The sequence below is a fragment of the Salvelinus namaycush genome, chromosome 6 (assembly GCF_016432855.1).
Source record: "Salvelinus namaycush isolate Seneca chromosome 6, SaNama_1.0, whole genome shotgun sequence".
Taxonomy (NCBI): domain Eukaryota; kingdom Metazoa; phylum Chordata; class Actinopteri; order Salmoniformes; family Salmonidae; genus Salvelinus; species Salvelinus namaycush.
The window spans coordinates 24,798,327-24,822,705 of NC_052312.1; the positions used below are offsets into that span (position 1 = coordinate 24,798,327).

Here is a 24,379-nt window from a genome sequence, read left to right on the forward strand (position 1 = left end):
TGTGTTACCCACCCCTTCGTCGTCCTCCATGATGTCATTTCCTATGGAGGCCAGCGTGGTCCATTTACAGGTGTTGGTGGAGCGCACCGCACATCGCTTATGGGCTTTGAATTTACACACTGGGGGAGGGAGGGAGAGAGAATGAGGCAAAGCGAGAGAGAGAGTGTTTGTATAGAAAACAAAAAACAAAATTTAACCTGTTTCATTGCTTTGAATTAAAGCTGTGGATGTAAAGTTGCATGATTGAAAATAGTGTGCTTGACGGTATGTGTGTGTTTCTTCACAGGACAGTCCGTGGGAGGTGAGTGTGGAGAGGGCCTCTCTACAGACATGACAGAAGGTGGTGTGTGTGTGTCTCTGTGTGTGTGTGTGTGTGTGTGTGTGTGTGTGTGTGTACCTTCGCAGGACAGTCCGTGGGAGGTGAGTCTGGAGAGAGCCTCTCGACAGACATGACAGAAGGTGGTGTGTGTGTGTGTGTGTGTGTGTGTGTGTGTGTGTACCTTCGCAGGACAGTCCATGGGAGGTGACTCCGGAGAGGGCCTCTCTACACACATTACAGAAGGTGGGTCTGGCGTGGGAGCAGGCGTACCAGTTATGCATCCCAGAAAAATGTTCCATATTGAATAGACTGGCCTGCAGAGAGAGATGGAGGGAGAGAGATGGGGGGAGGGAGAGAAGAGAGAGAGAAGAATATGCTACTTTTACTCAAATCCACTTACAAGGAGTAAGTACATTTTTAAGAATGTGTGATAATCCTTGTAGGGATTGAAACGACAACCATGCTCTTACCAACTAAACCACACAGGACTACAAGAAGGAAGCACGATAGGGGGGAGAGAGAGAAATACTGCTTTCACATAGGATTTACGGTATTTTGCCTGTAAAAGAAATTGGGCAATGTTTATATGACCCCCTTACAGACAGGTCCATTTATACCATACTCTTGCCTGCATAAGCCTTTTATACCTCCCGTGCAGATGCCGGCATGACGTGATGAGTGGTAGTAGTGATGTGCAGATGTGAGTGGGCATCTATTTTATTACATCCAGTGAATATACACCGTCAAAATTAAATCAATTTCTAATGTGTTTAGGCAGGTCCTAAGAAACATTATAAGACTAATACAATTTATTTTCAAAACTATAGAATGGCATATTTTGAGTTTAGTTATGTTACATCCAAATGAATGAAATCAAAGGTTCGTTATTTCGTTCATTAAACAGACAAGACACACCTGCCCACGATCACAGTCAACACACATATACTCAACACCCCGTTCACGAAAATGGTTGGTTTCGTCAGACATGCAGACAGAGAGGCATCGAGGCATTCAGTTACTGTTCGGTTGACCGTTAGAATGGGCAAAACGAGTGACCTAAGCGACTTTGAGCGTAGTACGATTGTCGGTGCTAGGCGCGCTGGTTCCAGTATCTCAGAAACGGCCGCCCTCCTGAGCTTTTCACACACGACGGTATCTAGGGTTTACCCGAGAATGGTGCGACAAACAAAAAACATCCAGTCGACGGCAGTCCTGTGGGCGAAAACAGCTCGTTGATGAGAGAGGTCGAAGGAGAATGGCAAGAATCGTGCAAGCTAACAGGCGGGTTCATAAACAGCAAATAACGGTGCAGTACAACAGTGGTGCGCAGAATGGAACATCGGAGCACATGACTTGTCGGTCCTTATCACGGATGGGCTATTGCAGCAGACGACCACACAGGGTTCCACTCTTATCAGCTAAAAACAAGAAGAAGTGTCACCAGTGGGCCCATGATCACCAACACTGGACAAATGAGGAGTGGAAAAACATTGCCTGGTCCAACAAATACCGGTTCACGTTGCGTCATGCTGATGGCAGAATCAGGATTTGGTGTAAGCAGAGTCCATGGCCTGCCTGGTGTCAATGGTACAAGCTGGTGGCGGTGGTGTAATGGTGTGGGGGATACAACGTTTGAACGCCACAGCCTATCTGAACATAGAATCCATGCCCCAAAGAATTCAGGTTGTTCTTGAGGTAAAGGGGGTTCCGACCCTGTACTAGATGGGTGTACCTAATAAACTGGCCACTGTATATTTTGTAGTAAGAATATAATGGAATATAATAGAATAAAATACAAATAGCATTTTTCCCACACAACTTGTGTCACAGGAACGTGTGGATCCGCTGTCATATAAAGAAGTGACATTTTGAAACAGAGCCCAAGCCCATGCTTTTTTGTCCATGTTTCATCTCTTTCTTACCCTCACTCCACTTTGTTAGGGAGGAGGTGTAGGGTCTTACATTGAGAGTATCTTCATCATGATAGTGACAGAAAAGAATAGAATTTTCAAAAGCATCTGAGTCTTGAGTTCATATTTCACAACCTCCGCAGGCTTTTAGAGCAAAATAATAGGCTTACACTTGCTAAATGTTTCTGATCAGTCATAGATGAGCAAATGAATAGATGAGCTATACCAACTCCACTTAAACTACATGACCAAAAGTATGTGGACACCTGCTCGTCGAACGTCTCATTCCAAAAGCATGGGCATTAATACGGAGTTGGTACCCCTTTTGCTGCTATAACAGCCTCCACTCTTCTGGGAAGGCTTTCCACGAGATGTTGGAACATTGCAGCGAGGACTTGCTTCCATTCAGCCACAATAGCATTAGTGAGGTCGTGCACTGATGTTGGGCGATTAGGCCTGGCTCGCAGTCGGCGTTCCAATTCATCCCAAAGGTGTTTGAAGGGGTTGAGGGCTCTGTGCAGGCCAGTCAAGTTCTTCCACACAGATCTTGGCAAACCATTTCTACGGGGACATTGCCATGCTGAAACAGGAAAGTATGGCAATGTATGGTTTAGCGTCACTGGACATAGCCCGAACCATGAAAAACAGCCCCAGACCATTATTCCTCCTCCACCAAACTTTACAGTTGGCACTATGCATTCAGGCAGGTAGCGTTCTCCTGGCATCCGCCAAAACCAGATTCGTCCGTTGGACAGCCAGATGGTGAAGCGTGATTCATCACTCCAGAGAATGCATAAGAGTCCAATGGGGGCGAGGTTTACAACACGCTTGGCATTGCACATGGTGACTTTAGGCTTGTGTGCAGCTGCTCGGCCATGGAAACTCATTTCATGAAGCTCCCGACAAACTATTATGTTGCTGACGTTGCTTCCAGAGGCAGTGCTTCATTACTCTGCGGTCCCATTCTGTGAGCTTGTGTGGGCTACCACTTCGCGGCTGAGCCGTTGTTGCTCCTAGACGTTTCCACTACATAACTACAGCACTTACAGTTGACCAGGGCAGTTCTAGTTCTAGGTCTTCAGTAAGGCCATTCTACTGCTAATGTGTGTCTATGGAGATTGTACGGCGTGTTCTCGATTTTATTCACCGGTCAGCAACGGGTGTGGCTGAAATAGCCGAATCCACTAATTTGAAGGGGTGTCCACATATTTTTGTATATATAGTGTATTTACCCAGCCAGAGAAATAGCCAAATATACAGATTAATATTCAGTGAAACAAAAATCACATTGATTGATTAAGACAAGTCACAGGCTTTTGGTTGGGAGGAGGTCTAGGCTACTAGGCGACTGCGAGTGAAGAGCAAAATAATCCACTTGTTAAGCTACATAACATGCTGGCAAAATGTTCTGATCAGCGCTAATGAATGAGCCAACTAAACAAGATGATCATGAGCAACACTCACCTCAACTTCGCAAAAATGTCCAGCGCCTAATTGTAGCCTAACCAATATCCAAACGGAGATTCAGTGAAAAGAAAAATCTGACATGGATTAATTTATCAAGATGAGTCCCTATAATTGTCTCAAAGCAACGTGAAACGGTGCTGAAATAATTGAACATAGGCGGGTAAGCTATTGCTTCCAATGTATTAGAACAATTAGATGACTTTGGGAGTTTCAATAAGCAACAATTTGATACCTTCAATTGCATTAGCCTACTTTATTACAATATTTATTACCACAGTAATTCTTTATGGACCCATCCAGTTGTGGTTAAGAAAACAGTGCATGTGGGCGCCTATGAGAAGAGATGGGTGAAGTGACATGCCTCTTAAAGTTTAGAACTGGCAGGAGGATAGTAGTAACGGGCGCTGCCTAGCAACCATCAAGAGCTGGTGCATACCTAGGTAGTGCATACCTATGCCGTCTCAGCATTACGGTTTCATTTCATACTAAGCCGTAGGCAGAACATTACCTCAATCATGACTAGGTCAGTTGGCGGAAATAAAAGCCGAGGCCTTGTCCCGGCAATACCTTTCATTTATATTGAAAAGGCTGCAAAAAGTTGGTGGGATGCTAAAGTTGGCGGGAAAACTTATTGGTTTGAAATGTGTAAAAGAGGTCGAGAGTTTTCACTTTACTGTATGAAAGCAAATACAACACAGATGCATCATTTTGTACCAATGGTGCGAAATGGCTGAATGCTAAATGCTACCAATTTAGTTGATGAGAAGTACCCACTGCTACCACTAAATGTATTCGAAATGAACAGGTAAATACCAGAAACAGGACTGTAGAATAAAACAAAAGTATAGTCAAAGGCAAAAAGGGGTGAGAAGGAATGAACGAATGGAGGGATGAAAAGATAAAAGCCTGAGGGGATGGAGGGATGAAAAGATAAAAGCCTGAGGGGATGGAGGGATGAAAAGATAAAAGTCTGAGGGGATGGAGGGATGAAAAGTTAAAAGCCTGAGGGGATGGAGGGATGAAAAGATAAAAGTCTGAGGGGATAGAGGGATGAAAAGTTAAAAGCCTGAGGGGATGGAGGGATGAGAGGACTGGTGTTTACCTCATACGTTTCCCATTTCTGTACAGACTTCAGAGCACCGATCCAATCCTCCATCTCCTTCCTGCTCTCAGCACACAGCATCAACTTCCTGAATGGAGTGATCACCTGGAGAGAGAGGGGGAGGGGTGGAGAGAGAGAGACAGGGAAAGGAAGAGAGAGAGAGAGAGAGAGAGAGAGAGAGATAGGGAGGGAGGGACAGGCTGTATAAGAATACATAGTACTGTAGATTTACAAATACTTACACAGTCCTACAGTTTTGCAGTGAAGAGTGTAATACAATTGGAAATGTGTAGTCATGGTGATCATTATGGTTACTGTGTAGCTGTAGTCACGGTTACGGTAGAAGTAGTGTGTCATCGTGGTTACCGTGAAGCTGTTGTTGATGTTCTTGGTACTGGTCTCGGCCACGCTGGCGTCTGATAGGTCCACCTCGTCAAATATCAGAGACTGATGGACAACAACCCAAAAAATGTAACCGAGTTAAACACAACCATAAACAAAACAGACAGCATCTAATCATCCTCTATGAATGAAAAAAAGTCTTAAATGCCCAGTGCAGTCAAAAATGGGATTTTCCTGTGTTTTATATATATTTCCACACTATGAGGTTGGAATAATACTGGGGAATTGTGACAATTATGATTATGCCCGTTTAGTGTAAGAGCGGTTTGAAAAGATCGCCTGAAATTTCAGCCTGTTTTGGTGGGATGGAGTTTTGGTCTGCCTGGGAACATCACCAGGTGGTAAATTAGTTAATAGACCAATAAGAGAATCCAAACCTCTCAGCCAATAACAACATGTTTTCAGTTTTCCCATCCCCACTCAGACCACTTCCAGACAGTCCTAACAAAATTTTTGCTTGAGAAATCTCTCTTTGCTAAGAAGCAATTTTTGTTTCTTTTTGACCATTTTACTTGAAATAAATCTCAGTAAAGTATTTAATCGTTACTCAAATTATGATGAACCTGAAAAAAGTGACAGCTTGCACATCCAAGAAATGTCTGGGCCTGGTCAAAAAATTATAATAATTGGAGTAATAAACCTATACACAGTTACCTTGGAGTCTTTGGCATAGTAAAGTGTCCGGCCTCTCAGTTTGAAGTACCTCCTTTTCCATCTCTGGAAAGAACTGGTCTGTTTCAATAGGATCCCTTCCTTTACACTTTTCTATGGAGAGGACAGAGAGAGAGAGAGAGAAAGAGAGAGGGGCTTGAGATAGGGCACGGAGGGATGGGCTGTTGGGTGTTGTGTGTGTGTGTGTGTGTGTGTGTGTGTGTGTGTGGGGGGGGGGGGGGGGGGGGGGGGGTAGAGAGAGAGGGTGTGTGTGTGTGCTTCATGGTGTCTATGTGTGTGGGTGAGATTATGAAATACAAGATATAATCAAGAAGCATAACTATTCAAATCATTTCATTCAGTTTCATTGGCTCCAAATGCCGGGAAAGTTTCCAAGATATATTTAGGGAAACACATTGGCATGCATGATGCCATCTGTCACCTAGCAACATTCCAGCACAAGTCGATATGGCAAAAACAACTTACAGACAACTTCCTCATACAGTACCATTAAAAAGTTTGGACACACCTACTCATTCAAGTGTTTTTATTTATTTTAACGATTTTCTACATTGTAGAGTAATAGTGAAGACATCAACGCTATGAACTAACACATATGGAATCATGTAGTAATCCAAAAAGTGTTAAATATATCAAAATATTGTTTAGATTTTAAATTCTTCAAAGTAGCTCCCTTGATGACAGCTTTGCACACTCTTGGCATTATCTCAACCAGCTTCACCTGGAATGCTTTTCCAACAGTCTTGAAGGCGTTTCCACATATGCTGAGCACTTGTTGGCTGCTTTTCCTTCACTCTGCGGTCCAACTCATCCCAAACCATCTCAATTGGGTTGAGGTTGGATGATTGTGGAGACCAGATCATTTGATGCAGCACTCAATCACACTCCTTCTTGGTCAAATAGCCCTTACACAGCCTAGAGGTGTGTGGGTCATTGTTCTGTTGAAAAACAAATGATAGTCCCACTAAGCGCAAACCAGATGGGATGGCGTATGGCTGCAGAATGCTGTGGTAGCCATGCTGGTTAAGTGTGCCTTGAATTCTAAATAAATCACAGACAGTGTCACCAGCAAAGCACCCACACACCATCATACATCCTCCTCCATGCTTCACGTTGGGAACCACACATGCGGAGATCATACGTTCACCTACTCTGCGTCTCACAAAGACACAGCGGTTGGAAGCAAAAATCTCAAATTTTAACTCATCAGAACAGACACATTTCCACCGGTCTAATGTCCATTGTTCGTGTTTCTTGGTTTTCATTAAGCATTTATTTGGGCTGCAATTTCTGTGTCTGGTAACTCTAAGGAACTTATCCTCTGCAGCAGAAGTAACTCTGGGTCTTCCTTTCCTGTGGCGGTCCTCATGAGAGCCAGTTTCATCATAGCGCTTGTTGGTTTTTGCGACTGCACAAAGTTCTTTACATTTTCCAGATTGACTGACCTTCATGTCTTAAAGTAATAATGGACTGTCATTTCTCTATGCTTATTTGAGCTGTTCTTGCCATAATATTGACTTGGTCTTTTACCAAATAGGGCTATCTTCTGTATACCACCCCTACCTTGTCACAACACAACTGATTGGCTCAAACGCATTAAGAAGGAAAGAAATTCCACAAATGAACTTTTAACAAGGCACACCTGTTGATTGAAATGCATTCAAGGTGACTACCTCATGAAGTTGGTTGAGAGAATGCCAAGAGTGTGCAAAGCTGTCATCAAGGCATTAAGGCAACTATGTTATTTCATAGTTTTGATGTCTTCACTATTATTCTACAATGTAGAAAATAGTAAAATAAAGAAAAACCCTTGAATGAGTAGGTGTGTTCAGATTTTTGACTGGTACTGTACATGATTTCATCTTTGTCTAAGAATGCTACACGTAACATAAAAATAGAATAGGGTAAGGCAGGCTATGTGTTTTGACATGCCTTAAAAGGGCAGAAACGAGATACAAGTAAATAAGTGAACACCGAGTATACCAAACATTACAAACACAGTAGGAACACCCCCCCCCCCCCCCCCCCCCCCCCCTTTTGCCTCAATTCATTGGGGCATGGACTCTACAAGGTGTCGAATGCGATCTACAGGGATGCTGGCCCATGTTGCCTCCAACGCTTCCCACAAGTGTGTCAAGTTGGCTGGATGTCCTTTGGGTGGTGGACCATTCTTGATACACATGGGAAACTGTTGAGCGTGAAAAACCCAGCAGCGTCGGAGTTCTTGACACAAACTGGTGCGCCTGGCACCTACTACCATACCCTGTTCAAAGGCACTTAAATATTTTGTCTTGCCCATTCACCCTCTGAATGACACACATACACAATCCATGTCTCAATTGTCCCCTAGGCTTAAAAATCTTTCTTTAACATGTCTCCTCCCCATCATCTACACTAACTGAAGTGGATTTAACCAGTGACATCAATAAGGGATCATAGCTTTCACCTGGATTCACCTGGTCAGTCTACAGTACGTCATGGAAAGAGCAGGTGTTCTTAATGTTTTGTACACTCAGTGTATATGCAGACTAAGACAGAGAGAGAGAGAGAAAGGGAGAGAGGGAGAGACAGAGAGAGACATCAGTGACAGGTTTAACAGTGGCATGCTGCCCTGTGTGTCAGCGCAACCCCTAAATATGTCCTGAGGGAACCAGACACAAAGACAGGTGCGTCCCCCCCATAGTGATTCGCGAATCACTATGGGCGAACACACACAAACTGACAGGTTTGACAGCGCATGTGTGAGAGTGTGGTGTGTTTGATTATCCTGGTGGACAAGGTGAAAATGGCCCCATATGTTTCACAGGGCTGTTCACACCTTCCCTGTGTGTGTGTGTGTGTGTGTGTGTGTGTGTGTGTGTGTGTGTGTGTGTGTGTGTGTGTGTGTGTTCAAAGCTGGGCACTGCTCAAGAGACTCTGCTGGGTGGTAAGTGTAGATACGTCAGACACACGTCAGAATTTGCATAGCAGATTGGACCTTTTAAACTGTCATAACTCAGCTATCTATCCTGGCAAACAGACACACAAACACACACACTCACGTCTAAAGACTGTCTCTGATGTCATGAAAGCTCTCATTTCCTCTCTTTTCCTTGCCATTTTCCCAATTCATTAAAGGGGAATGGAAACAATAGGCTTTAGAACACCAGCTAACTGGAACTGTGAATCGTGGTTGGAACCAAAAATCTCAAATTTGGACTCATCAGACCAAAGGACAGATTTTCACCAGTCTAATGTCCATTGCTTGTGTTTCTTGGCCCAAGCAAGTCTCTTCTTCTTATTGGTGTCCTTTAGTAGTGGTTTCTTTGCAGCAATTAGACCATGAAGGCCTGATTCACAAGGTCTCCTCTGAACAGTTGATGTTGAGATGTTTCTGTTACTTGATGGTTTTTGCAACTGCACTTGAAGAAACTTTAAAAGTTCTTGATATTTTCCGGATTGACTGATGGCTCATGTACATTAGCACACAGTAAATTGCTGCGTGCCGCCTAGGCCGCCCAGAGTGGCTTGCTTTTGGGCGTGCTGGCAGCATGTGGCAGCATATAGCAGCACGTTCGATTGTGCATCAAGAATTAAGCATAGCAAGTTTATATGAAGGTCTGGTTATTAAATGGGTAAATAGTTTAATCCATTCTCCATTTCATGAATTTATTCACATGTAAATAGTAATATGTTCTAAAACGCTCTGATGACAAACAAAATTTGCTGCCCTGTTTCCAACTGTCCACATGGCTGGGAGAACTTATTCATGTAAGTAGACACATTTCGAAAATGTAGAAAAAACGATGTATTACTAGCTAACTAGCTACAGCGCAGGCTAACTCAAATGAGCTTCTAACGTAGCTAGCTAGCTATCTAGCCAACTTTACATACTGTATAGCTAGCTAGCTATGTTAATTAAATATCACCAGCTACTTAACTTCACATTAGCTAGCTATCTTGATGTATTTATCACTGTAAAAAACAAACTCCAAATGCATTTGTAGGTAGCTAGCTAACAGCCACGGATGAGGGTGAAAGGATAGCAGCCCCAACTGTAAAAGTGAGAGAGTAGGCTAATCTGGAATGGAAAGGTACTTTTGTGTAGTTCCAGTCCTTAGAAGTGAGGACGGAGATAATAGTAATGTAATATTCAGTGCGGTCTAACTTGAGTATAATGAAGTCTGTTTCTTGTGAGGTTTTCTATCCTCAGATACAGAGAGCTGTGAAAGCCTGTCTGCAGATGAAGAGGTCCCAATGAAGAACAGTGGTTCTCAGTCCTGGTTCTGGGGACGCAAAGGGGTGAACATGTTTGTTTTTGCCTTAGCACTACACAGCTGATTCAAACGATCAACTCACCATCAAGCTTCAAGTAGTAGTTATGTATTCATTTATGATGCTATACTTGATATGATCCTGCTATTGTCACATGCTAAAAATGCATGTGTGTGCACATGCATCTATCTATCCAATGTTATCATGATTTGTTATAAGGGATATTATACTTTAGTAATCCACAATGACCTGGTGATGTACAATTCTAATAATGACATTACCTTCCATATTCCTACAGATACCTTGTAACTGGAGATTCCTTCAAAACAATTGCCTACAGTTACCGTGTAGGGCACTGCAAGGTTGTTTGAAATTAGATATTAAATAAAGTTAAATGAAGGTTAAATAAATATAAATAAAATATTGAGATGAACCCGTTTTAGAGTATTTACATGATGCATAGGAAGTGTAGTGTACAGTTTTTAAAATTCTATTTCTGTATATATGAATTACAAATCAGCCTTTAACTAGTTAAATAATGTCTCTAGTCTATTGCATAGTAACCATTGATGTCCCAGGAGCAGGAGTGGTAAACACTGTTGAAGTGTATAATTGTAATACATACATGCAGACACAGCATCATTGAAAGACTGGAATTTGAAACTCCTGGTATTGGATATGACTGAAAAATAATCTCACAGACATTCATACCTGAACTGCACCTGTATTTGCCAAGGTAGAGTACATGATCAGTGAATATATGAAATGTACAGGCTACAATGTGGGGATCTCATGCATGGTAATAGCTACATGTATATATGACTTGCATCCTTGGCACAAAGTTATATTATATTCTACTCAATCCATAGACTGTTTTGAAGATGATACAACTGGCTATGATAGCTGAGGTTCATAGCTAGGTTCTGAACTAATATTTATACCAAACGTTTTAGGGTCCATACACAGATCGGCTACATAGCTAGCTGCACATCCATAGGCATACAGGTATTTTTTATCCTCCACTACACAATAAGCAAGAAAATAGTTAGCTACCTACGTTACTTTAGCTGCATTGCATGAGAAATATCAGCAAGGCAAGCGTACAAAATTGTACATTCAATTTGCAGTAAATGCTTTAGCTAGCTAGATTCATTACATCCACTGTTTCACAAGATGACAGCCTGATTTCCTGGTTTCTCAGGAGTCCCTAAAACATTAAACAACCAGAATGACAATTTCATACTCATGTCTCAACACCAATAAAGCTAGCCAGCTAGCTGGTTAATGCTACTGTTGACTAAACCCATTCAGTACAAATGAGCGCAACCGCGGCATTCAAACGAGGCTGCAATGAAAATTAATGGGACTATAGCGACTGTGTTGGCATCAACATCTGGGGTGTGAACTACGTTTCTATACAAGCATTGATTGACATGGTAATGGCCCGATAGTACTGGAGAAAAGTTGAAAAAACTGAACCTCTCTGACGCTGTACGTTAAATTGCAGGATTCCTAGTCAATTGTACAACTGAATGCATTCATTTTTTTGCGTTATCACTGCAAGCCATAATTTTAGAGCCGCCCTAAAAACCCGATTCAAATTCAATCTATTTAACTTTCAACAAGGCACACCTGTTAATTGAAATGCATTCCAAGTGACTACCTCATGAAGCTGGTTGAGAGAATGCCAAGAGTGTGCAAAGCTGCCATCAAGGCAAAAGGTGGCTACTTTGAAGAATCTAACATCTAAAAAATATTTTGATTTGTTTAACACTTTTTTGGTTACGACATGATTCCATATGTGTTATTTAATAGTTGTGATGTCTTCACTATTATTCTACAATGTAGAAAATAGTAAAAATAAAGAAAAACTCTGGAATGAGTAGGTCCAAACTTTTGACTGGCACCAAAACATATTAGAAATGTAATTTAGTCTTACATTTGTAATATAATATCAATACAACAATAACTATATTGAAAGAATAAAGTTTTGGGAATACATTGTCTCATTCAAACCTGAAAAACAGTTATATCATAACATTATACAACATTAATCTCAGGGATATTGGTATCAAAATTGTACGGGAATTACATCATATTATATGAATAAGGCATATGATAACAATAATTGGCTTTTACAACTTACATTTCTTCTTACATACATTACACTAGGCCTATAGTCTAATACATAAAGAGTCAGAATGGGAACAAATTAAAAGCATGCAAGAAAGGGGAAATGACCAGTGACAATCTGAGCTATTTGGTGGTTACTAGGATTCCCATTACTACTACCTACAGTGCATTCAAAAAGTATTCAGACCCCTTGACTTTTTCTACATTTTGTTACGTTACATGCTTATTCTAAAATTGATTACGTTTTTTCTTTTCTTGATCAATCTACAAGCAGACTTGGATCAGCTCCGCCAAGCTGTCTCCCTGCAGGGAGCCACCATTGGGAGACATCAGGAGTTGCTACAGGGCCTTTTGGAAGGGCTCAGTTCTTTGACGGAACGCCACCACCATGGGTTAAAGGCTATTATGAAGCAAATCAGGGAGTTAGCTCAGAGACTGTCTGTCACCTCTGAAAAACCCCAATCACCCAGTAATTTTTCCCCTATCTGTGGTGAGTTTGTACAGCATATCCCGACTCCCCGTGAACCCCACTTACCTCCTCCAGAGCGATATTCGGGGAATCCTGGTACCTGCCGGGGTTTTCGTTTTCAATGCTCGCTTATTTTTGAGCTACAGCCATCTTCATTTTCTCCAGACCGATCGAAGATAGCGTATATAATTACGCTAATGTCGGGAAGGGTGCTCTCCTGGGCTACGGCAGTTTGGAAACAACAATCTGCCATTTGCGGTTATTTGGAGGAATTCATGGCAGACGTGAGAAAGTTTTTGAGTCTCCAGTATCCGGGAGAAAGGCGGGCAGCAAACTGCTTGACTTACGTCAAAACTCCCGTAGTGTGGAAAACTACGCGGTGGACCTTCGCACGTTGGCCGCCGAGAGTGCCTGGAATCCGGGAGTCTCTTTTCGATACTGTTCTGCATGGATTATCTGAGGAGGTAAAGGTTGAGCTAGCTGCTCGGGAGCTGCCGGTGGACCTCGACTCTCTTATTGCCTTAACCATTAAAATTGATGGACGCCTAAGGAAACGCAAGAGTGAGAGGAGGTCTGGTCTCGGGCACACTCGTGCACCCGATATGGAACGTTCGCCTCCTATGGAATCCGGAAGTTTCCAAAGGCAGCTCTTCCGAGAGGAATCGAAGTCACCCGAGCTCTCTCGTCAATCTACGATGGGTGAGTTGGATACTCCTGAGCCTATGCAGTTGGGAAGAACTAGGCTATCAGTTTGGGTGCGCTCACGGAGGATGAATAATAACTGTTGCCTGTACTGTGAGGGGCAGGACATTTTATAGCTACGTGCCCTATTAGGAAACCCTTGTCTCTAGTGGGTACCAGTACTATGGTGAGTCAGACGGGAGTTCCCTAATTCCCATCACCCGCACAGCCCTTTTTGCTCTTGTGCTGTGGGGAGAGCAATCTAAGTCTCTCCGAGTGCTTATTGACTCTGGGGCTGATGAATGTCTTATGGATGCCACGATAGCTTCGGAGCTTGGTATTCCCACTCAGCCTCTCTCTGTGCCCATGGATGCTAAGGCACTGGACGGCTGCTCTACAGGGGAAGTCACCCATAGTACTGTGCACGTTCAATTACGGGTTTCTGGTAACCACAGTGAGACCATACAGTTCCTCCTCATTGCATCTCCCCATGTTCCGTTTGTGTTGAGATTTTCCTGGCTACAAAAACACAATCCTGTGACTGACTGGACCACAAGCTCCATCCTGGGTTGGAGTCCTTTTTGCCATTCCCACTGCCTTCAAGCAGCACAGCCTTCCCCAAGTTGTCTTCCTCAGGATGTTAGCAAGACTGTGGATGTCTCTGCTATTCCTACTGAATTCCATGACCTCCTGAAAGTGTTCAGTAAGGCACGTGCTACTTCCCTTCCCCCGCACCGTCCTTATGGTTGTGCCATTGACCTTCTCCCAGGCACTACACTACTTCTCTGTCCGGACCAGAGACCAAAGCTATGGAGGAGTGCATAGAGGAGTCTCTGGCCACTGGGGCCGTCCGTCCTTCTGCATCTTGTGCCGGCGCAGGGTTTTTCATTGTGGAGAAGAAGGACAAGACCCTGCGCCCGTGCATTGACTACAGGGGACTTAACGATATCACGGTCAAAAATCATTACCCCCCTACCTCTCCTCAGTGTTTGAACCTCTCCAGGGGGCTACCATGTTTTCCAAGTTGGACCTTCGGAATGCCTACCACCTGGTTCAGACACGCGAGGGGGATGAGTGGAAGACAGCCTTCAACACAGCCAGTGGACATTATGAGGACCAGGTCATGCCATTTGGACTTACCAAAGCCCCCGCTGTCTTCCAGGCTTTGGTCAATGATGTGCTTCAGGACATGCTAAACCGGTTTGTGTTCATCTACCTGGACAACATCTTGTTTTTTTCCCCGATCTGCCCAAGAACATGTACTCCATGTCAGACAGGTCCTTCAGCGCCTCCTGGAGAACCAATTGTTTGTGAAAGCCGAGAATTGTGAGTTCTATCACCTTTCTGAGATATGTCATTGCTGAAGACAATGTTCAGATGGATCCTGGAAAGGTGAAAGCAGTGGTGGATTGGCCTCAACCAATGTCCAGGGTGAAGTTTCAACGGTTTCTTGGGTTTGCAAACTTCTACCGGCGTTTCATTCGGGATTACAGCACCCTGGCGGCCCCCCTCTCGACAAAGCCTTTATGGACCTGAAGCATCGGTCACAACAGAACCCATCCTCATCCATCCGGACCCCTCGCGACAATTTGTGGTGGAAGTGGATGCTTTGGATGTTGGCGAGGGGGCCCTCCTGTCCCAACGATCTGCCCAGAACCAGAAGCTTCATCCCTGTGCCTTCCTGTCCCATCGTCTCAATCCGCTGAGAAGAACTATGATGTTGGCAACCGAGAACTCCTGGTGGTGAAGATGCCATTGGAGGAGTGGAGGCACTGGCTGGAAGGAGCAGAACAGCCATTCTTGGTCTGGACCGAGCATAAAAACTTGGAATATCTCCGTTCAGCCAAGCGCCTCAACTCAAGGCAGGCCCGGTGGGCCCTCCTGTTTGCCAGATTCAACTTGACCATTTCCTACCGTCCTGGGTCTAAAAATGTGAAGCCTGATGCTCTCTCCCGCCTATACAGCTCCTCTGCCACACCCTCGACTTCCGAAACCATTCTCCCTACCTCATGCCTTGCTGCCACTGTGGATTGGGGTATTGAGAACCTGGTTTGCGAGGTGCAACGCTCCCAACCTGGACCTGAAGGGGGCCCGGCTAACCGGCTGTTTGCCCCTAATCCAGTCCGGTCCTGGGTCCTGGAATGGGCTCATTCCAACAGGTTGACCTGTCATCCAGGGTCCAGTCATGCACTAGCCTTCCTTCGACAACGTTTCTGGTGGCCCACAATGGTCTCTGCCTTCGTCACCGCATGCACTGTGTGTGCTCAAAACAAGACTCCCCGGCAAGCTCCGTCTGGTCTCCTGCAGCCACTACCGGTTCCTCATCGTCCCTGGTCTCATATATCTCTGGACTTTGTCACTGGGCTCCCTCGGTCTGATGGCAACACTGTCATTCTAACGGTAGTTGACCGGTTCTCCAAGGCTGCCCATTTAATCCCTCTCCCCAAACTACCTTCTGCCAAGGAGACAGCCCAGCTTATGGTGCAGCATCTCTTCCGGATCCATGGACTCCCAGTAGACATGGTCTCCGATCGGGGTCCTCAGTTCTTGTCTCAGTTCTGGAAGGCATTCTGCACCCTTATTGGGTCGTCGGCCAGTCTGTCATCCGGATTCCATCGCCAAACTAACGGTCAGTCGGAGCGAGCCAACCAAGACCTGGAGACCACCTTAAGGTGCCTGGTCTCAACTAACCCCACTACCTGGAGCCGTCAACTGGTCTGGGTGGAGTATGCTCGGAACACTCTTCCCAGTTCTGCCACGGGACTCTCCCCTTTCGAGTGCTCCATGGGGTATCAGCCACTACTCTTCCCTGAACAAGAGCAGGAGGTCAGTGTACCCTCGGCCCAGATGTTTGACCGCCACTGTCGACGTACCTGGAGAAGAGCCAGGGTGGTTATTCTCAAGACCAACTCCAGGTATCGTTGACAAGCGGACCGTCGCCGGACCCCAGCTCCCTGCTACCACATTGGGCAGAGGGTATGGCTTTCAACTTGGGATCTGCCCCTTCGGGTAGAGTCCCGCAAGCTGTCTCCTCGGTTCATTGGTCCATCTCCAGAGTCCTGAGTTCCACTGCTGTCCGTCTTGTGTTACCCCGTACACTCCGTATTCACCCTACCTTCCATGTGTCTAGGATTAAGCCTGTGTCTCACTGTCCTTTGTCTTCTGTCCAGGCCCATCCCTCCCCCCCCCCGGGTTATCGGTGGCCAGCCAGCGTATATGGTAAGATGCCTCCTGAAGGTTCGACCACAGGGCAGGGGCTTCCAGTACCTGGTTGACTGGGTCGGTTATGGCCCGGAAGAGAGGTGCTGGGTTCCTGCTAAAGACATCTTGGATCCGGCCCTCATTGCCGATTTCCACCGCCGATAGCACGGTCAGCCAGGTCTGCGCCCGGGTAGGACGCCAGGTGGAGTCCGTGGGGCGGGGGGGTACTGTCACGCCCTGATCTGTTTCACCTGTCCTTGTGATTGTCTCCACCCCTACAGGTGTCGCTTATTCATCTTGTATATTTCCAAGTCAACCAGCATTTTCCCGTTCTCCTGCTTTTTCTAGTCCTCCTGGTTTCGACCCTTGTCTGTTTCTGGACTTTGTACCCGCCTGCCTGACCATTCTGCCTGCCTTGACCACGAGCCTGTATGCCACTCTGTACCTCCTGGACTCTGATCTGTTTTTTACCTTTTTGCCTGTCCCCGACCATTCTCTTGCCTACCCCTTTGGATTAATAAACATTGTAAGACTCCAACCATCTGCCTCCTGTGTCTGCATTTGGGTCTCGCCTTGTGCCTTGATAAAAACAGGTTTCAAGAAATGTTTGCTAATTTCTTACAAATGAAAAACTTAAATATCACATTTACATTTACAGCATTCATTGCTCACTCTTACCAATTCAATATGGCGCTATCCATACCTCTAATAAACGTTCAAGATCATAATACTTAAAATATATATAATATATATGTTACCAGCACATGTTTAGTATTAGTGGATTGAATACATCTCTTTGCTCAGCTTTACTTCCTGACGTGTTTCCATTCCCCTTTAAACAATTGCGGTGTCCTTCATAGGGCTTAACTCTCTCTAATCTTTCAACAATGATCCCCTGATAAAAGTGTTTGGCTCATCGGAGTCTGGGCATGCATACAAGGTAATGACCTATATGTGTGTGTGTGTTGGAGAGAGAGGGCAAGACTGAGAGAAAGAAAGCGAGAGAGAGAGACAAAGAGAAGAGAGAGGGAAAAGGAGAGGGATAGTATATTAGAAATGTATACAGACACAGACTAGATAAACGTGTCTAGTCTCCTTGTTGACAACGGCTAGAAGGAGAGGTAAGGCACAGAACACTTCCTCTTTCTGTCTATTTCTCCCAATTCAATGCTGTATACTAAGGAGCATCCTCTCACCTATGTCATTTATCTTCCTCTCTCTCAGTAGCAGTGAGAGTAATAAGAGAGATAAGTACCTCTGTTGCAGCAATAAATCAAATGCATTGCTCTATCGAGGCATACACAATCTGATTCCCAGAGTTTGTATGTGTATGTATGTATGTATGTATGTATGTATGTGTGTGTGTGTGTGTGTGTGTGTGTGTGTGTGTGTGTGTGTGTGTGTGTGTGTGTGTGTGTGTGTGTGTGTGTGTGTGTGTGTGTGTGTGTGTGTGTACAGCTGTAGCTGTATTTGTGTGTTGTAGGGTCATCACACAAATTCTTATTATCTTCCTGTGTGTGTGTGTGTGTGTGTGTGTGAGTGTGTGTGGTGTGTGTGTGTGTGTGTGTGTGTGTGTGTGTGTGTGTGTGTGTGTGTGTGTGTGTGTGTGTGTGTACATGTGTACAGCTGTAGCTGTATTTGTGCCCCCAGGAAAAACACAGTCAGAAACTCAGCATCTTATCAGCTCATACTGCCAGACAGAGGGGGAGAGAGAGAAAGAGAGAGGGGGGGGGGGGGGGACATGGGACATGACAACTATCTGTAAAAGAGGAATAATGACAACTGGTAAAAGTTGAAGCCGCTTCTTAGGAAGTATTATTAATGTCTTACATTCATAGCACCTAGATACATAGCCAAAAATGTTGCCACACCCACAGACGTTAATTTCTTCTCCGCAATGAGTCTGGATCAGAGTACCTCCATGGCGATTCTCTAGAACAGAAAAACATTCTAACCGCTCTGATTGGTCCCAGAAACCGATGGGTTGGGCCAGAGCCAGAACACACGTGGGTAACGCCGAGATTTGAAAGTTTGTCATTGGCATCTCTACTCTGATTGGTTCGAGATGATCCAATAGCTGATGACTTTGTTTTGTACAACACCCCTCATTTTGACGTCACCACAAACGACTTCAATGATGGCAGTCTCAGACTGAAATAGGTGGTGAATGATAGAGCAGCGTAAGAATTCAGGCAATTGATGCAGTCATTGAATGAACAATATGAAACTGGGTAAAACAATATTATGCCATTTCCACTCATGACATCAGTTAACCGAGCCACTCATGGAAACAACAACGCTGACTGCATCAAATAAACCTGAAACTGATGTAGAAGAAATGAGGGAGAAAGAAAACAAAGACAGACAATTTACTGGTGGGTAAACGAGGTGAAGTGTAAGATCAACCCTTGAGGCTGGTAACTCATAGACAAATAAACACAAAACTATGTCATCCATCTCACCCTCCCTCAACCTCTCCTCCAGACTCTGTCAGTCCTTAGTCACCCATTCATCCCTTTCTCCTCTCCTCCTCCCCTCACTCTCTCTTTCTCAGTCCATACTGTGTCAGTTAGATCTTGTCAGTCAGTCAGACAGACGAGTCTAGTCATTAAAGTAGGACTAATCCTATTTGCTACCAATTAAACCCTATCTAACCATGTGGACTCTGTTAGTGGGCCTGCTGCAACACACACACACACACACACACACACACACACACACACACACACACACACATACACACACACACACACACACACACACACACACACACACACACACACACACACACACACACACACACACACACACACACACACACACACACACACACACACACAGACATACCTCTATGTTGTAGCTATGTGGTTTCTCTGTGTAGCTGGTCTCCAGTTCGTCTCCGTGACTGAGTTGGCTATCGTCCCCGTGTCCTGCCCGCACCTCACAGTGGAACAGCAGGGGGGCCAGACAACACACACTGCTAGGACAGCACCTGGGCATGATGGCTCCCTGTCTGTCTGCCTCTCTGTACAGTATGTCTGTTGGTCTGTCTGTCACACAATGAAGTCTTCACTTGCAGTTAGCCTGTTAACTACAATAGGGAGACACTACTTTCCACTTTACTTTTCTGGGAACCAGGACAACAGAATCAGACGTTTCTCTGTCTGTCTCTGTCTCGCTCTCTCTGTTTCGTCTCTTTCTGTCAATCTCTCTCTCTCTCAAAATCCTAAACAAGACTACTGAAGTCCTTTCTGCTTTTTAATGCCATCAAACGTCACTTTCTTCTTTGGTGTTCTCTCTCTCTGGCGAATGAACAGTCTCACGTTGTGGTGATTATCTCTGTGTTAACTGCTGATCAAAACTGTTTCTACATACTCCCTCTTTTGCTCCGGGCTTTAGGATTAAGGCACTCCCACTCAGGTGTGTAAGAGGATACACCTTTACCAGGATGACATGCAGATCATCTACCCTTCACTCCCTCTCTTTCTTTAATCTCAACCCGTTCAGCTCTTTCCTTTGCCAAACACTTTTGATTCTCTCTCTCTTTCTCACACACACACACCTTCCCCTTTAAGGTGTGTATTCAGGTAGGAAGTGGGAGGGGAGACCTGAGCTAAAAACAGAACAGGTAGGACCTGTTAGACTGGATACTGTAGATGGGAACACACACACACCCATCTTGTCTCTGTTAGATATTACACTGAACAAAAATATAAACGCAATATAAATGTAAAGTGTGTCAGTTAGATCTTGTCAGTCAGTCAGTCAGTCAGTCAGTCAGTACCCGCAAAACACTAGTATCAACGTCAAGAGTGAAGAGGCGACTCAAGGATGCTGGCCTTCTAGGCAGAGTGTCACGGCCGTTGTAAGAAGTGGACCAAAGTGCAGCGTGGTAAGCGTACATTTTCCTTTTATTTCAATGTCGCCAACAAAACAAGAAACTAAAGAACAACCGTGAAGCTTACAGGGCATAAGTGCCACTAACAAATGTCAACTACCCACAACGAAAGGAGGGAAAAAGGGCTACCTATGTATGGTTCCCAATCAGAGACAACGAAAGACAGCTGTCCCTGATTGAGAACCATACCCGGCCAAAACATAGAACCACAAAATCATAGAAAACAAAACATAGAATGCCCACCCGAAATCACACCCTGACCAAACCAAATAGAGACATAAAAATGCTCTCTAAGGTCAGGGCGTGACACAGAGTTGCAAAGAAAAAGCCATATCGCTGTCCAGTGTCTGTGTTCTTTTGCCTATCTTAATCTTTTCTTTTCATTGGCCAGTCTGAGATACAGCTTTTTATTTGCAACTCTGAGTCGCCTCTTCACTGTTGACGTTGAGACTGGTGTTTTGCGGGGTACTATTTAATGAAGCTGCCAGTTGAGGACTTGTGAGACGTCTGTTTCTCAAACTAGACACTCTAATGTACTTGTCCTCTTGCTCAGTTGTGAACTGGGGCCTCCCACTCCTCTTTCTATTCTGGTTAGAGCCAGTTTCCACTGTTCTGTGAAGGGAGTAGTACACAGCGTTGTACAAGATCTTCAGTTTCTTGGCAATTTCTCGCATGGAATAGCCTTCATTTCTCAGAACAAGAATAGACTGATGAGTTTCAGAAGAAAGTTCTTTGTTTCTGGCCATTTTGAGCCTGTAATCGAACCCACAAATGCTGATGCTCCAGATACTCAACTAGCCTAAAGAAGATCAGTTTTTATTGTTTCTTTAATCAGAACAACTGTTTTCAGCTGTGCTAACATAATTGCAAAAGGGTTTTCTAATGATCAATTAGCTTTTTAAAATTATAAACTTGGATTAGCTAACACAACGTGCCATTGGAACATAGGAGTGATGGTTGCTGATAATGGGCCTCTGTATGTGTAAGGATCTGGGTGTAGCTGGTGCAGAGGAGTCAGGCACAGGACAGCAGAGATGAGTAACACAAGGAACTTTACTCAAAATATCAAAATACATGAAGTAACACCAGGACCACAAACAACGGACCGAATTTACAATAAACAAACACGCACAAAAACCATGGGGAAAACAGAGGGTTAAACAATGAACATGTAATTGGGGAATTGAAACCAGATGTGTAAAACAAAGACAAAACAAATGGAAAATTAAAAGTGGATCGGCGATGGCTAGAAGGCCGGTGACGTCGACCGACGAACGCCGCCCGAACAAGGAGAGGGACCGACTTCGGCGGAAGTCGTGACAGTATGCCTATGTAGATATTCCATAAAAATCTGCAGTTTCCAGCTACAATAGTCATTTACAACATTAACAATATCTACACTGTATTTCTGATCAATTTGATGTTATTTTAATGGACAAAAAAAATGGTTTTCTTTCAAAAACAAGAACATTTCTAAGTGACCCCAAACCTTTGAACGGTAGTGTATTTCTGTATTGTTTTAGTGATTCACCATAGTAAAGCCGTAGGCTCAGGTTTTCTGGGTTTCTATATTTTTGGTTGGAGAGGTTTCTCAATTTCTATCTTAGGTTGTTGCATTCTTCATCAAACCATTTGTCATTGTTTGTTGATTTTCTTAGGTTGTCTGCTTGACATTTTTAGATTTGATAGGGAAGCTGAGAGGTCAACTATAGTGTTTAGGTTTTCAACATTTTGTCCAGAAAATTGTATTGAAGGGATTGGTAGATTTCCACACTACTCTCCTTCCGTCTATAGCATGTCTTAATATTATCCAGCTCCTTTAAGTTTGATGCCTCATGATTGAGCAAAGGTCTGTTCAAGTAGAGTGTGATTTTTCTGTGATCTGATAGGGGTGTCAGTGGACTGACTGTGAACGCTCTAAGAGACTCTGGGTTGAGGTCAGTGATCTACAATACAGTAGTCTACAATACTGCCAAGAGATGAGCTATATGTGTACCTACCATAGGAGTCCCCTCGAAGCCTACCATTGACTATGTACATACCCAGCGTCCGACAGAGCTGCAGGAGTTGTGTCCCGTTTTTGTTGGTTGTGTTGTCGTAGTTGTGTCTAGTGGGGCATATGGGGGAGGGAATGTTGTCACCTCCAGGTAGGTGTTTGTCCACCTGTGTGCTGAGGGTGTCAGGTTCTTGACAAGTTCTAGCATTTAGGTCACCGCAGAAATTGTTGATCTCCCCCTCTAGGATGTAGAAGCTTTCATCGTTAAAGTATGGGGATTCTATTTGGGGGATATAGGTAGCACACATGAAGACATTTTTCTCTGTTGAGATCATTTCTAGCCAGATGTAAAATGTTCCTGTTTTGACTAGTTTAATAGAGTGGGTTAGGTCTGCTCTATACCAAATTAGCATACCCCCTGAGTCTCTTCCCTGTTTCACACCTGGTAGTTTGGTGGCTCCATCTCCTTTATACCATGTTTCTTGTAGGATGACAAGGAAATTAGACCTGGAGCAAGGTTCTGGGACGAAATGCCACAAAGGAGACTGTTTTACCTCTTTTTATCATGGAGAGAGAAATCCTGACAAAGGAGGAGGCCATAGCCAACCCCTTTAAGGAGGAAGAGCTCTACCACCATCTCATACATGAAATTCATCCAAACTACTTGAGGTAAGTACAGAGAGTACGTGCACTCTGGCGTATATTTCTTCTCAGTAAGGAAGCAAGGACAACACTTCTGATCAGAGGAATAACAGTCAGAGGAAAACATGTTGTGTTCAAAGAGAATAATCCTTTCAGTTTGAAGTCACGCATGGCTGACCAGAACTCAATTCAAGTCACAATTAAAGAACTACCTGAATCAGCAGACGATAGTGTTGTGACTGAGTTTCTGGCTAAAGCTGGATGTAAGGTGGCGGGGAGGGCGATGAGGTGCATGATAATATTCAAGGGTCAACTCACAAACTGCTCCAATGGAGATTGTTTTGTATATGTCGAAGCAGCCCCCATCACTCCCGTCATAGGGTTTGTAAAGATTGGTCCCTCACTGGATCAAAGTATTTTATGACGGACCTGCACGTAGACATGACTAGCAGACATAATCCCACTCTAGAGGGGGTCAGGAGATGATAGAGTACAGTCTTCCTACACTGGAAAACATAAGGTGCAAAAAGAAGAAGAATAAGAGGAACATTTTTCAAAATGAGGCTGGGAAAGTGGCTACTGAGGCCAGCGACAATCATAACCTAATAGAAAACTCGGGGATAATAAGGGGCCCCAAATGCGGTGCAACTCACTGGGATTTTTTTTTTTAAAGCAGCCAAACATCAATGCTGGCCTTCATTCAAACAATCCGTAATCGACAAACACCCAAGAGGCCTAGGGTAGAATCTCCCCATCAGAGTCTGGAGTTAGGACACCAGCAGAAAAAAAGGCTGATATGGAGGATATATTTCAAGGAGAAGTGGAGAAAATTCCCTCTAATTTGCCATCCAGAACGAAATTATTAATGAATGGTGGAACATGAATGATTGAAATCATCTAGATTTGAGTCGCCTATATTGCCTGGTTCAGAGAAGGACATTTTTAGTACGTGAGTATAACCTCTGTCACTGACATGTCTTTTCAAGGGAATGAGGAATCTGCAGATAATCGCATTTTTATGCAAACTCTTAATACCAAACAAAACCCGCCTTCGAGACAGAAACTCAGTCCCCCTAATCCTGCTATCAGAAAACAATGTACCGTGAACTTTTTCAAACCGTTAATCAGACTAAAATGCTCTGTGACCCTCGTCCCAAGCCTAAAGGAATATTAGGAGGTCATGTGAATATTTGTAGCATTATTTCTAAGAGTGAACAGGTGGAACATTTATTG

The 24,379-nt window shown here is 44.2% G+C and overlaps 1 protein-coding gene across 1 annotated transcript in view; it reads right to left on the minus strand.

The window, feature by feature from the left end:
• Positions 1-24,379, minus strand: part of si:dkey-172j4.3 (diacylglycerol kinase eta) — a 93,724-nt gene that overhangs the window by 18,258 nt on the left and 51,087 nt on the right. The window contains exons 3-7 of the mRNA XM_038995305.1: positions 5,855-5,965; positions 5,165-5,245; positions 4,799-4,903; positions 501-633; positions 13-119 (exon numbers count right to left, since the gene is read on the minus strand). Of these exons, the coding sequence (XP_038851233.1) occupies positions 13-119; positions 501-633; positions 4,799-4,903; positions 5,165-5,245; positions 5,855-5,965 (537 nt within the window). The remainder of the gene's footprint in view (positions 1-12; positions 120-500; positions 634-4,798; positions 4,904-5,164; positions 5,246-5,854; positions 5,966-24,379) is intronic.